This window comes from Podarcis liolepis (assembly GCF_965112155.1).
Source record: "Podarcis liolepis genome assembly, chromosome: 14".
Lineage (NCBI taxonomy): Eukaryota > Metazoa > Chordata > Lepidosauria > Squamata > Lacertidae > Podarcis > Podarcis liolepis.
In genome coordinates this window covers 13,405,567-13,419,031 of record NC_139569.1, presented here as the reverse complement: position 1 = coordinate 13,419,031, position 13,465 = coordinate 13,405,567, and the positions used below count along the sequence as shown (strand labels likewise).

The 13,465-nt window shown below is 44.5% G+C and overlaps 2 protein-coding genes across 4 annotated transcripts in view; both read left to right on the top strand.

Moving 5' to 3' along the window:
• PDGFA (platelet derived growth factor subunit A) overlaps positions 1-6,100 on the top strand; it is a 63,629-nt gene extending 57,529 nt beyond the window's left edge. Inside the window, exons 5-7 of one of the 2 annotated variants that reach the window (XM_083474562.1) lie at positions 1,165-1,291; positions 3,401-3,478; positions 5,221-6,100. In XM_083474562.1, coding sequence (XP_083330688.1) covers positions 1,165-1,291; positions 3,401-3,456 — 183 coding nt within the window. In that variant the 3' untranslated portion in view covers positions 3,457-3,478; positions 5,221-6,100. The remainder of the gene's footprint in view (positions 1-1,164; positions 1,292-3,400; positions 3,479-5,220) is intronic. The other variant, XM_083474563.1, reaches the window with a different exon arrangement.
• PRKAR1B (protein kinase cAMP-dependent type I regulatory subunit beta) overlaps positions 1-13,465 on the top strand; it is a 539,030-nt gene that overhangs the window by 213,674 nt on the left and 311,891 nt on the right. The gene's annotated exons all lie outside the window — the stretch shown is intronic.

Here is a 13,465-nt window from a genome sequence, read left to right as displayed (position 1 = left end):
GTCAGAAGGTTTCCAGCTGGAGTTGCTGGCCAGAGGTGCCCAGTAACCTCTTGGGGCCCTTATACTCCTTGCAGTAGGAAAGTCTGTCTGTCTGTACTCATGCTTGGCTTGTATATATTTGTAAAGAAAGCAGCTATTATAAAGACCCCGTAAGCTTTTGACCCCTTTTCAAAGGAAGCGAAACCCATTCGACAGCACTACACCTCAAACTTCTCCCCGCTTGGAAGTAACAATGCTTTTCTGCTGCAGAATGGGATACACAAAAACACCCACAAGCCTCAGTCCAGCTGCGTACACACCCTGTCAGAAAATTGGCCGCAGTGCCAATTTGGCAGGGAGAGCCGAGTGACGATGAGGCCCAAATCCGGTTCCTGAACAGCTCCCCTGTACCGTTGCCAATTTTATTTATTAAATTTACATCCGGCCTGCCTTCTATAATTTGAGCCCAAGGCAGTATTTGTAGGGTTCCCAGGTGGTCGCTTTAGCAGGCAACGACAGCATCCGGATTTCCTTCGCTTCAGGATGGTTCCTGAGCCATGTGCCTTGAAGCCAGGTGTGGGCAGATGTCAGACTTGCAAGATCTTCATGGGTTTGCGCTAGAACACCCAAGGCTCACCAGCAGGAGCCAACGGCAAAACAGTGGTTCAAGGAGCCAGACCCAACATGCTGGCTTATGGGACAGAGCCAGTTGCATCTCCCAACCCCGGGTGTCAGGCACAGAACTTGCTTGCCTGTGCAAACCTACATCTGAGATGCTGCAGAACAGAGATTCTAACAGCCCAATATTTTTCTTTGTGTGTGTGTGTGGAGAGGTCTTTTTGTTGCCGATAATTGTTTAAAAATTAGCAGCCAGAAATCCTTAGTGGTCTTCTACAAACCCTCTAGCATTTGGCTTGTCTCTGCTTTTTAAAACCATACCCTGGAAGCTCTCCAATAGCTCTCAACTTGAGCAGAGGAGTCACTGCTGGTGAAGTTTGTGCTGTTCCTCATCCAGCTAAAAGGATGCCTATCTAGGACACTTGCTTCTGTGTGTGTGTGTGCATGCAAATGACCTCCTCTCCTAGCAGGATTGGGATGGTCTTGCGTAACTGGACACTTGAAACTTTGTTCTTTGCTGACCTAATGCATTAACAAGCCTTTAACGCCCGTATGTTTCTAATGCAGGTGGCAAAAGTGGAATATGTTAGAAAAAAGCCAAAATTAAAAGAAGTCCTGGTGAAGCTAGAAGAGCATATGGAATGCACCTGTACGTCGTCAAATTCTAATTCAGATTTTCGAGAAGAAGAAACGGGTATGTTGACATTTTGTTTGGGGATGGGCTTTAATTTAAGCTGGAACGTCTGGGTACAATGTGACTCTTGGAAGTTCTCTGGGGAGCGGAGAGGGGTCTCAAGCACTTAAAACCAGGAGAGGAGAACAGATGGTGGTCAGAAGTTCCAATCACAGCATTTGGAACTGTGCTTTACTTGTTTCCTTGAATATTCTTATATCACTCCTTTCTGATAAAATGTTCAAGGCGGCTTGCAGCGCAGTATTGGAAAACAATACAATACAACACAAATCCGGCGATGAAAAGCAGCAATAGGTGGCGGATTGTGGGTTGTGGCCAATTAAATCTTACTTAGAGTAGACCCACTGAAATCAATGGATTTAAATTCATATCGATTGGCCGCTGTGTGTGTGTGTTACTTAGCTGGCTACAACGCCGTAACTTAAAACCGCGGATTCACATGCTAGGAGAGCTAAAATTATCATCTGGGCAGACCAAATGCCTAAGCTCTTCGTAAAGTGACGAAAGGCCTTCAGAGAGGGAGTGTGGCGAGTCTCCTTAGTTAACTTTGAAGTCCTCCCCTTCCTCTAGGCAACTCAGCCAGGTGTAGTGGCCAGGAATCCATGCCTTGTGCTGTCTTTATATCAGGAGGGTGCAGACAGTCAGATTTGCATTGTTTATAGCTAATGGCCACTACAATATAATTCACAAACTACCCGGAGGAAGGTAACACACAAATGTTCAGAAATGTGGGTTTTTTGTTTTTTTGTTTTTTACCTTGTCAAGTTCCTCTTATCAATTAAACAAATTAAAAATTATCTTGGCAGCCAGTGCTGTTTCAGATCAAAAGGGCAATCTGTAGATTTCTCACTGCCAGCACATGCAAAGCTACCCTATTACAGGTAACAAACTTGTTGACATTGGCCAACGGCCATCTAATTTTTAAATGGCTCTCTTGTGGAATTTTTAATATATATATTTTTAAGGGAAGGGATCGATCACTAGGTGAGTTGTATAAAGGGCAAAACAGAGTACTGTCGTACCTCGGAAGTCGAACACCTTGAAAGACAAACGTTTTGGCTACCGAACACCACAAACCCAGAAGTGGTTGTTCCGGTTTGTGAAAATTCTTTGGAACCCGAACATCTGACAGGGCTTCCGATTGGCTGCAGGAGCTTCCTGCAGCTAATCGGAAGCCACACCTTGGTTTCTGAATGTTTTGGAAGTCGAACGGACTTCCGGAACGGAGTCCGTTTGACTTCTGAGGTACGACTGTATAGCATAAGCAGAGGTGAAAGGGCAACAGGCAGATTACGAAAGAAATCTCTAAAAATCAAGCACTGTTTTAGATTTGGCTCACACTTGTTGCTGTTGTTTTGCTGGCAAATTTGAGTAATGGTAAGGATTAATGGGAAAGGGCCATTTGTTCAGTCATGGAGTCTTTTCATTCCATTCCCGGCATCTCCAGGCAGTTTTGAGAATCGCCCCCTGCCAGATAACATGAAGAGCATCTACCTGTCAATGTAGACAACTATTGAACTAAACAGACCCAGTGGCCTGACTCATACAATTTAAGACAGCTTCCAGTGTTCCTTTGGCTGTTCAGTTATCATTCTGAACACACTTAGAGAGGAGGGAGTGGGGCTGTGGTACTTGCCCTACTCTCAGGTGCAATATATGCATAGAGCTTGAAAGAACCTGTACCCCTAGATACCCAGTTGCGGTTACAGAGCCTGTACCCCAGGGTTAACCAATGCTGCGTCCAGTTATGGTGCCTCCCCCCCCCCACGCTGATTGGGGCTGATGGAGTTGGGAGTTTACAGGTTTGTACATAAATGGTATGGAGGCAAGAGATACGAGTGGTCTTGATCCCACTCTTCTTTTTACATCAGTTTCATGTGATATTTGAATGGTCCTGTCCCAAATGCTATGCATTTTCTGCACCCGGCAGGTAATACCTTGGAGAGGTAAAAATAAACACCTTAACCAGGTGGAACAAATTACTGTTCTTTTATTTTTTTTGGAGAAGGAATAATGGAAACGATTGAATTTTTATAAATCAATAAATGCATTTCCTTTGGGTGTTTGCTTCTTCTTCTTTTTACGCCATCCCTGCCCTTGTGTCAACAGGAAGGCCTGGGGGGAAAGGTAAAAAACGGAAAAGAAAAAAGTTAAAACCCTCATAAAAAAAATACTGCCGCTGACCAGGTAGGACCTGTCTGCTGAAACTACCCTTAATACCACAAGCAACTGAAAATATAATCAGCTATTCTCACTCTCCCACCTAATCACTGCTCAAAAATCTTTACACGTGGCTGTTTTGGAGCAGCCAAGAAATCAGAAATGATTGGCTCAGATAATTCTTTTCATGAGTTTCTTTCCCCTTGACAGCTATGCTTGTTGCTGCAAGCACCTCACACCCTTTCTTTCCTTTCCTTTCCATAATTTAATTTTGGAGGGATTAATATTAAACGCTTGCAATCTGCAGCTCCCTGCTATTTTTGAATTGCCGTTGATTTCCAAGGGTGGTTCAGGTATTCTGTGATAATACTGAAATGCTATTGAACAAGGATCCTTATTTGCTTGATATTTGTTAGGGGTGGGGACACAGTTTTCCCTCTCCTCACTTAATCCCCACAACAACCCTGTGAGGTAGGTTAGGCTGAGAGGCAACGAATGGCCCAAGGTCACCCTTCGTGGCCAAGAGGGGATTTGAACCCTGGTCTCCCAGGTTTAAGTCTGACACTCTAATCACTACACCACACTGGCCTTCAAGTATTCTGGCCCCCAAACAAGCACCATCAATAAAATATGGCCTGCCACTCCTATTCGTATTCCAGCAGGCTTGTACCAGATTTGAACATGGCCCTAGTCTTCAAGGATATATTAGGAACCGAGGGTGTAGAGTTTTGCTGTAAGAAGATCTACATCACCAGGCATGCCCCATACAATAAATCTCCCTTAGCGTAGTAGAGATGAAGGCAAAAGTTCCTGGGTGTTGCACTGAAAAAGCTGAATTATTTAACGCACTGCGCAAATGATATGTGTAAAGGAACCGAATGTATTCTATGTCAACTGGATAGTCTTTATGAACTACTGGGTGGGGGGGGGGAATTGTTAAGGATAGTACTCTGGTTTGTTGCAAGTCCTGTCTTCCAGGTGAGCCCAGAACTTGTGGGAACTGTATTATATAAGCAAAGGTTTGGGCAGGTTAAATCTAAGCATGCAACACGGTCAAAAGATAACAACAGCGAGTAGCTTCTTGGCTGGCGTTAGGAACCCTGCACATTTTGTTTTTTATGTTGTGAACAGCCCTGAGATACTCGGATGAAGGGCAGTATATAAACTTGATGATGATGATGATGATGATCATCATCATCCAGAAGGGGCATGGGTACCACTTTTCTGTGACCGCTGGACAGCTCAGTTGGTTAGAGTGTGGTGCTGATAGTGTCAAGGTTATGGGACTCTCTGATTCTACATAAATGTGATTCATCTCATGGCACTGCCAAGATGTTGAAAGGTTCAGCTCCATTTCTGATGGTGCCAATCCCATGGGTCCTTCCCATATCCATTCAGGGAATGGAGTGTGGAAAACTCCTGTGGTGCTAGCACTTTAATGCCTAATTTTTTAAAGCAAGGGTGGTAAGCTGCCTCCCCTGTTTCCCCCCATTTTGCCTCCATCTCGCACCATCCCTGACCGTTGGCCATTCTGGCTTGTGGTTGGAGGCTGACCACCTCTGCAAGGCCACAAGTTAGCAACCGCTGAATTAATGTGTGAGATAGCCACTCCCAATGCCCCTGTTATGTCATGTAAAGGCCACATAAGTAACGTTTCAGTCAGGAATGAGGAGGGGATCCCCCCCAAAATGATCTTTAGAAGGAAGTTCAATCTTCTAACCGTACAATTGCCTTGTGCTCCCCATCCCTTTTCTCTTTCTCTTTTGCAGATGTAAGGTGAAAATAAGCTAGAAAACATTTCTCTCTGGGACATGGATGTACATTGTTTGTTACATTCCTGAACCTACTGTGTATGGTGCTTTAATGACTGTATACTTCATTCATTCTCCTACGTTGGGGGGGAAATTGTCTTAAAGAAAGAGAGAGAAAGAGAGAGAGAGAGACTTCACAAGAACAAAGAGACAATGTACATTTGTTTAATACGACATCAAAGCAAGTATTGTAGCACTCTATGAAACAATACGAAGTTTCCCTGTCCAAAACAACAACAACAACCCAAGAAGACAACTCAAGAAAAACAAAATGGCATTGGTAGAGGAATACCAAAAGTACCCTGGCAACACAACAAAAGACAATGCTAAATTAAGTGAAGAACAGATTTCCTCTGAGAAGAGCAGTCAATGGTGCTTTCTTTTCTGTTTGTTTCTGTCAAGAAATGTGCCTGCATTCTTGATGAAGATGGATGGACACTGATGGAGTTTAGGCACACATACAAAAAAGAAAAAGAGAAAAAAAAGAGCAGGAATGTATCAAATGCCACAGCAGACACTTAATAGAAGCAGTGTGATTTTGCTTGACGGTATTTTAACGTCTATACAAAAAAAAAAAAAATCCTTCTGGGGCGCCTTAAGTGGATGTTTTGGTTTATTTTGTTTTTTTGTTTTTTACACCATAAAGTTATTATTAAGCTTTCTTTTTACTCTTTGCCTAGCTTTTTATTATCCTTTTTGGACTACATTTACCAATAACCCATATAGAAGACTGCTGTAGCCATGGCGAAACGGGACACACAGACAAGTATGGAATTTCTCCTAGTGGGATGCAAACTAATGAGATGTATTAAAATAAAAATGGTATACCTATGCATAATTTTCTAAATGTTTCTTGGTTTATGTCCCGTTTCCCCTCTCCTCCCCACCCCCACCCCCCAAACTCCTCCATTCCCGCACACGTTATTTAAAACAGTGGCTTTTCATAAATGTTGCCAGGGTTTGTTTGCTTTTTGTCGGCGAAAAGGATTGTAACGATGGAAGGTTTGGTGCTCCCGATCTTCCTCTGCCATGTACAGCCACAGAGCAGAGATCCAGGTGGAGGTGGGGTGGATTCTTGGATGCATTTTCGTTAACATGAGGCAATAGCAAGGCCCAGTAGTATTGGCCCTTGTGTGTGTCAAAGGACGTCCAAGAATATACAGTCATACCTTGGGTTACAGACGCTTCGGGTTACGCGATTTCAGGTTGCGCACAGCGCCGAACCCGGAAGTACCAGAACGGGTTACTTCCGGGTTTTGTCGCGTGCGCAGAAGACCAAATCGCGACCCACACATGCGCAGATGCGGCGCTGCGGGTTGCGGACGTGCTTCCCGCACGGATCACGTTTGCAACCCGAGCACCCACTGTACCCAGAATCCTCAGCAACGTGCAAGAATTTTGTGGCTGATGCCCAGAGTTCCCTCAACAAGACAGGTCAACAGACCTTCCTGAGGGGAAGAAGTTTGAAAGTCACGGTTTTGTTTTTTAGAGACAAAAAAAACCCAGCGCCACAACTCCCTGATGTGCATAAGCAACCTCTGGCTATATGCGAGCAGTTTGTTTGTGTGTGTGTGTGTGTGTGTGTGTGTGTGTGTTTGGGGTGGGGGGAAGACACCAGTTGCTGATCAGTGATGTTGTAGCAATTGCCATGCCTCTCCGTAGACAAATCCCTTTTACTATTTCACATGTTTAATCTATGTGAGATGTACAAACTCTTCTTGTTATCCGTATTGTATGATGTCACTGTGGCACGGGGGTGACCCTGCCGAAAAGCCTAAATTTCTTTATTTTTGGTATTAAAAAAAAGTTATGCTTTAAGTGTATTCAACAAAACAAGTGGTTTATTTTGTAAAGGTGAAGTTTGTATTTTTTTAAATCTAAAATTAATGGTTTTATATACCCGAGAAAGCCTGCTATGTTTTCTTGAAGAAGGAAAAAAGAGCACAGGGTCGGGGGTCAGGAAATGCATATTAATGGGTGTTTTTTTCTAGCTTCCATCAATAGTCCATATAATTTTAAATACTATTTTCATTGTAGCAGGGTAAATGAAAAGACTTAGGCCTCGCCCCTTGCAGCATCCATCCCCATCCTGGGATATCCTCTGAACCTTGTGGGACTTCAACTCCCATCAGCCACAGCCAGCATGGCCAATAGTCAGGGATGATGGGAGTTGTAGTCCAACAACATCTGGAGGGCACCAGACTCTGGGTGGTGGTGCTGTCCTGTAAGCTCAAAGGACAACATTTTATGTTCCAACCTTCTCTAAATAATTCCATAGGCACAGTGCATTTCCTATGGGCACTTCAAGCTTGTAAAATCTAATTTATCTCCCCGCTCTGGACCCCAAAGTCCACCAAGTGAAAAACTGTGTTTTAAAAGAGTGAGCATACACTTACAATCAAGGTGTGGTTAAGAGTACACCCAGGATTTTGCTTTTGGTACCAGATCTGAGCTTTTAGTCTAATAGTACGAAAATCAATTCCTAGTCTCCCCTTGCTCCCCCATGAGTTTTCTTCTTTCCATCATCCTGCTTCTGGGAAAAATGACAACAACTCAGGGTCAGAAATCTTCTACAAATCCCCCAGAGATCCACCGGTAATCTGAGCTACTCTCTACCCACCCTTGCCTTAGGACATAGGCAGTAACTGCTGCCATTCTATGGCTTATGCCCATGTACTCAATTCTGTGAAATGCACAGAGTTCCTTCCCGCCGTTGATGGGAACAGGATTGGCCCATGTCTAGGTACTTCCAGAACTAGACGACCTTCAATGTTGCCTCAGACCACCTGATTTGACCCTTTGAGAATATAGGACTATGCAAGCTGTTTTATGGTAGCCCACTTGGCCAACTTGCCTTACTATGTTCCCTTTCATGCCTTAGCTTACGGTACGGCACCTTCTCTTCCCCAGGCCATTCAAGTGTTTGTTATCAGGTCAGACTAAGTGCTGCTTACACTGACTCGGTGAGGACCCAGAGGTCCCTTTCACACATTATGAATTTATATCAAAGGAGTAATCCTACACACTGGTCCTCACCTTGTCTTCCTAGGCTGTGAACCATCAGTTTGGATCGGACTGTTGGCTATGGAAGAGTAAACAGCTCAATGTCCACGTAGATCATTCTTTCCAAGCACTGGTCATGGGGACCCTCGATACATAAGGGGCTCCTGGTTATGGATTTGGGCACTGTGAGGTGTGTCGGAATTTAAACTGAAAGAACGTTGTATTCATACTTCCCCTGTTACGTTTCCAGGCAACTAGGGTTTCGTGCGCATTCAACCCAAAATGCAAATTCTGAACCAGGATTACCCATCATTTGACATCATTTTTAGTCTGTTCCTGCTGAATGTGGAGGAACAGCATTTGCTATGCCAAGCACCTAGAGCTATACCTTGAACACGAGAAGCCCTTGCTTAACTTGTCCGTTTTACTGGTTGTCTCCCTTCCCGTAAGAATTGCAAACTTGCTTCGAAGAAGAAGAGTTGAGGTTTATTCATTTTGGCAGCATGTGTGCCAAGGCTCCAAGTTCTGTAGCTTCACACTTGCAGAATACTCATAGCCTTACCTAGGAGCACTTGGGAGTACATAAATTGTGGCAAGTGGACTACATAAATTGATGATGTGGTAAGTGGTCCACAATGAATCTGGATAAAAAGGAGCTTGGGAGAAGCACAGTTCTCCCCGAAATGATTATTTCCCTCCCTCCTGTGCCCCACTTTGTTTTTTGTTATACCGATCGTGTAAAATAAAACTGGAATTATTTACAAAACAAGTTTCCAAAGAAATAGCCTTTTCCTCACATCTCATAGGTACGGACCACGAGGTACGGCAAAAATAATGTTACTGTCTTTAATCTGCGTTCAAATGTGGATGTGCTTTTTGTGTGTGCAGTGTTGACTAATCTGTCTCATTTTCAGAAGTAAAAACTACATCTAAGAAAAGGGAAAGGAAGGACTTTTCTCATTGATGTCAATAAGGGTGATTTGCTCTTGAGTTCATTGTAGCCAGAATCTGCTTACGGTTCCTGCTTACGCTTTCCGGCACTTATTTGTTTTTCCTCCTTTTGCTCCATCCCTCTTGTGCAACTTGACCTAAGCCAAAGCATTTGAATGAAAAAAAATGGGAGAGGTATTCCTGGCTTTGGGGTGTTCAGACTTTAAAGCCACAGTCCTGTTGGCTGAAAAGGATCTACCCCAGTGGTGTGGATAGGAAGAATTGTACTTTAAAGTGTCTGTGCTTGTCTACCACTGAGTGTGACAGTCTCACAGTGTTATGCACATGAATGTATGTGTCTACATGGGGGAAAAATGTGTAAAGTGTAATTTATATATTTATGTCTGAGTGGGATGTGGCAGTAATGTTGCTTCAATCTTGATTCCCTTCACCCCTCCCATCTAAAAAAGAAAATACAGTGGTACCTTGGTTTTCAAACATCTTGGAAGTCAAACGTTTCAGTTTTCGAACTATGAAAACCCAGAAGTAAATGCTTCTGTTTTTGAACGCGCCTCAGAAGTTGTAACAGCTTTCGCTGAGTGTTTCTCCATTAAATTTGCAGGCCACCCTTTGCGCTTCTTGGTTTTAAAATGTTTCATAAGTCAAACAGACTTCCGGAACGGATTACATTTGAAAACTGAGGTGCCACTATATTTTAATAGATTTCATATACCGGTGTCAATTGTAGATTTCACTGGTTTGGAAAGATCCCATTGCCGCTTGTGGACTTGCAGATTTCTGAGATTGTCCATGATTCTGTTGCATGATTCGGTAGAAACCGAACCAGAAAGGAAGACACCTTCCTTTTAACCAGGCAGAGTGAATAATGCTGGTGTTTGTCAGCACTGTTGATCACTAGGAAAACCAGTGTTAACTAGACCAACCCACATGCCTTGATTTGGGGGAGATAAACTGTGTGGTAACAGTACTCAACAGCAGATAGCAGAAGCATCTGGAATTCCTGTCGGAGTTCGGTAGGATATATTCCAGTGGAAGAAGTTCCCAAAATGTGCCCCTAGCCACCGAGAGCTGTGGATGCTAGCGGATTTGCAGCACAATCCCATACATGTCTACTCAAACGTAAATCCCATTGAGTTCAGTAGGACTTACCCCCAGGAAAGTGGATGTAGGACTGCAGCCTTATGCAGAAGGAGATCCCCCTTCCTTCCCAGCACACACAAGCAAGTGGAGACATGCATTTTATCAGCACTAGTCCAAATTTTTTGCCTTCAAAGGATGGGAAATTGAAGACTGGATGAAGAGCTTTTCAGTAATTATGCGTCTGAGACTTGCAGCCTGAAGGCAATTTTTCAGTACCACTATATCTTAAAGAGAAGCCTAAAGCCCTCTGGAGCGCTTGGAAGTCCACAGCAAAGCTTGCAGCAGGTTCCTTTCAAGTCAATCGCTGGTTTGCCGATAAGCAAAGCAACTGTCTCAATCCAGAAATATTGCAGGCTCCATCATCCATGGAGCTTACTCAAACCATCGCTGTGTGGCAGCCCCTAATGTGGCCCCTTGACATTGAGGGCAATTGTTGTGCCTGGGCAACATCCCAGAATGGCCTAATTTGTCCTCTTGAGGCCACCATCCAAAGAAAAGGAGAAGTTGAAGCCTTTTGGCAGTGCTGTCTAGTTGCATACTATGGTTTGTATACAGAGTTGCATTAAATCTGTCGTTCTGTTAGCGCAAGAGTGAACCCTTGCAAAACAGAGCTTTCCTTCCCCTCTGCGTGTCCCCTAAATCTGTTCTTGGGGTCCCCACAACCCTCCAGAGCTGATTGGAGGAGGCTGCAGGGGGAGAAGAAGTTCTGTTGCACAAGCATGGTTCCTTATGCAAATAGAACAAGGGTCTTGGGTGCCACCCTAAAGCTTTTAAATAGGAAGCGTGGCTGCGGAATGGGTCTTACCCATGCAATAGAATGAGGTGTTTCAAGCATCTTCTTCCCAGTGTTCAGCTAGGGCTGAGGTTGCTCATGGATCCAAAATCACACCACCAATACACAAGAGTTGGGATTTCTGCCTGCTTTTGTAGGAAGTTGGACTAGTTGACACTTGGGATCCTTTCCAAGTCTGCGATTCTGTGAAGAGAGCGGGTGTTACATCTGCTTGGAGGAACTCTGAGGTCTGTAGAAGTAGGGAAATGATCTTTTTGAGGAGGAAAACCCCCCAAACCCAGCCCAGTGAAACTAGAGCATCGTCAGTGGCTGCCAAAAGCTGGCTGACAGGTGCTGGAGAAAGAGAAATCACAATGACTGGAAGGGGAGGAATGGAATGGAGTAAGCTGGGGGAGGGCGTGGGTAGTCAACTGAGTTTCCCTCCCAGCAGACCTACTGAAATCACTGGACCTATCTTAGCTGTGTGCCTTAATTTCAGTGGGTCTGCTCGTAAGTAAAACTTCTTTGAATAGCACCCAAAACTGATGTGGGGAACATTTGGCTCAGTCCAGATGTTGCTGAACTACAATTCTCATCAGCCCTAGAAAGCATGGCCAAAGGCCAGGGAGCTGTAATTCAGCAATATGCAGGGGGTTATAGAATTGTGGCGCTGTGGGTTAAACCACAGAGCCTAGGACTTGCCGATCAGAAGGTCAGCGGTTTGAATCCCTTTCGACAGGGTGAGCTCCCGTTGCTCGGTCCCTGCTCCTGCCAACCTAGCAGTTCGAAAGCACGTCCAAGTGCAAGTAGATAAATAGGTACTGCTCTGGTGGGAAGGTAAACGGTGTTTCCGTGCGCCGGTCTGGTTCGCCAGAAGCGGCTTAGTCATGCTGGCCACATGACCTGGAAGCTGTACACCGGCTCCCTCGTCCAATAAAGTGAGATGAGCGCCGCAACCCCAGAGTCGGCCACAACTGGGGGTCCCTTTACCGTTATAGAATTGTAGCATTGGAAGGGACCCTGAGGTTCATCTAGTCTAACCCTCTGCAATGCAGAAATCTCAACACCAGACCCAAAGGGTCTACTTTTCCTACTCTGTTTGTCTTTTCAGAGTTGGTAGAATGAATAGTGCCACTTTAAACGAAGGCTGCTCCCCAGCAAAGCTTGCAACCGTCTGAGCTGGACCCTTCCTCCCCGTGTTGCTCATTTTCTATGACTGGAGGTTTTGTTTGTGTTTTAGATATTTGAGACCATTCAACAGCAGCACCCCCCGCTGTAGTTTGAAGTGACCCAGTCCGTTCTACTGCAACATCCCACTGCCTGTGTGGAGTCAACCAAAGTCCAGGGGCTTGGGGTGTGCATCAGTGGTTGTACTCCAGAGTGTTTTATATTGGAAGGAAACTTAGCAGCAGCTGTGGCTTCTAACCCTGCAGCACCAGCTGGAAAAAGCACAACTTTGATGCACCTCTTCAAAAACTGAAAGCCTTTGGACGCCTCTGTGGAGAGAGGCTGGCTTGGAGATGGGGACTGCTCAGATTTGGAGGCAGAATGTCAGTGAATCCCAGCTATTTGGGAGAAGTCAACAGAGAAGGGATATTGCCTTCATGCCTCAAACTTGCGAGCTTCCTGGAGGCAACTGGTTGGGCCATTGCAGGGCATAGCATGCTAGACTTCATCTCTTCCTCCTCCCCTGATCCTGCAAGCTTTCCTCTTTTCCTCTGATTCTGCAAATCACCTGCCACTGATTATTATTATTCTCTTTATGAATCACTTCCTGTAGGGCTTCTAGAAGTGATGTATTTACAGTGGTACCTTGGTTCTCAAACTTAATCCGTTCCGGAAGTCGGTTCCAAAAGCAAGGTGCGCTTTCCCATAGAAAGTAATGCAAAATGGATCGATCTGTTCCAGACTTTAAAAAACAACCCCTAAAACAGCAATTTAACATGAATTTTACTATCTAACGAGACCATTGATCCATAAAATGAAAGTAATAAACAATGTACTGCAGTCACACAGTCAATCAGTAGCTGAACTGGGTTCCACACAGTCACAAAAACAAAACAAAAAGAGCCGCAAAAACAAAAACGCCAAATAAATAGCAAAAACAGACAGACCTCAGTGAAACACTCAAATTGGAAGTGTGGCGCTCAAAATGGAAGCGTAACACTCAAAACGGAGCATGTTCGGCTTCTGAAAAAAGTTCACAAACTGGAACACTTCTGGGTTTGCAGCGTTTGGGTTCCAAGTTGTTTGAGTTCCAAGGCGTTTGAGTACCAAGGTACCACTGTGTTGGATTTATTAGTTGCCCCCCCTTTTTTACCAAATGTATCTCAAATA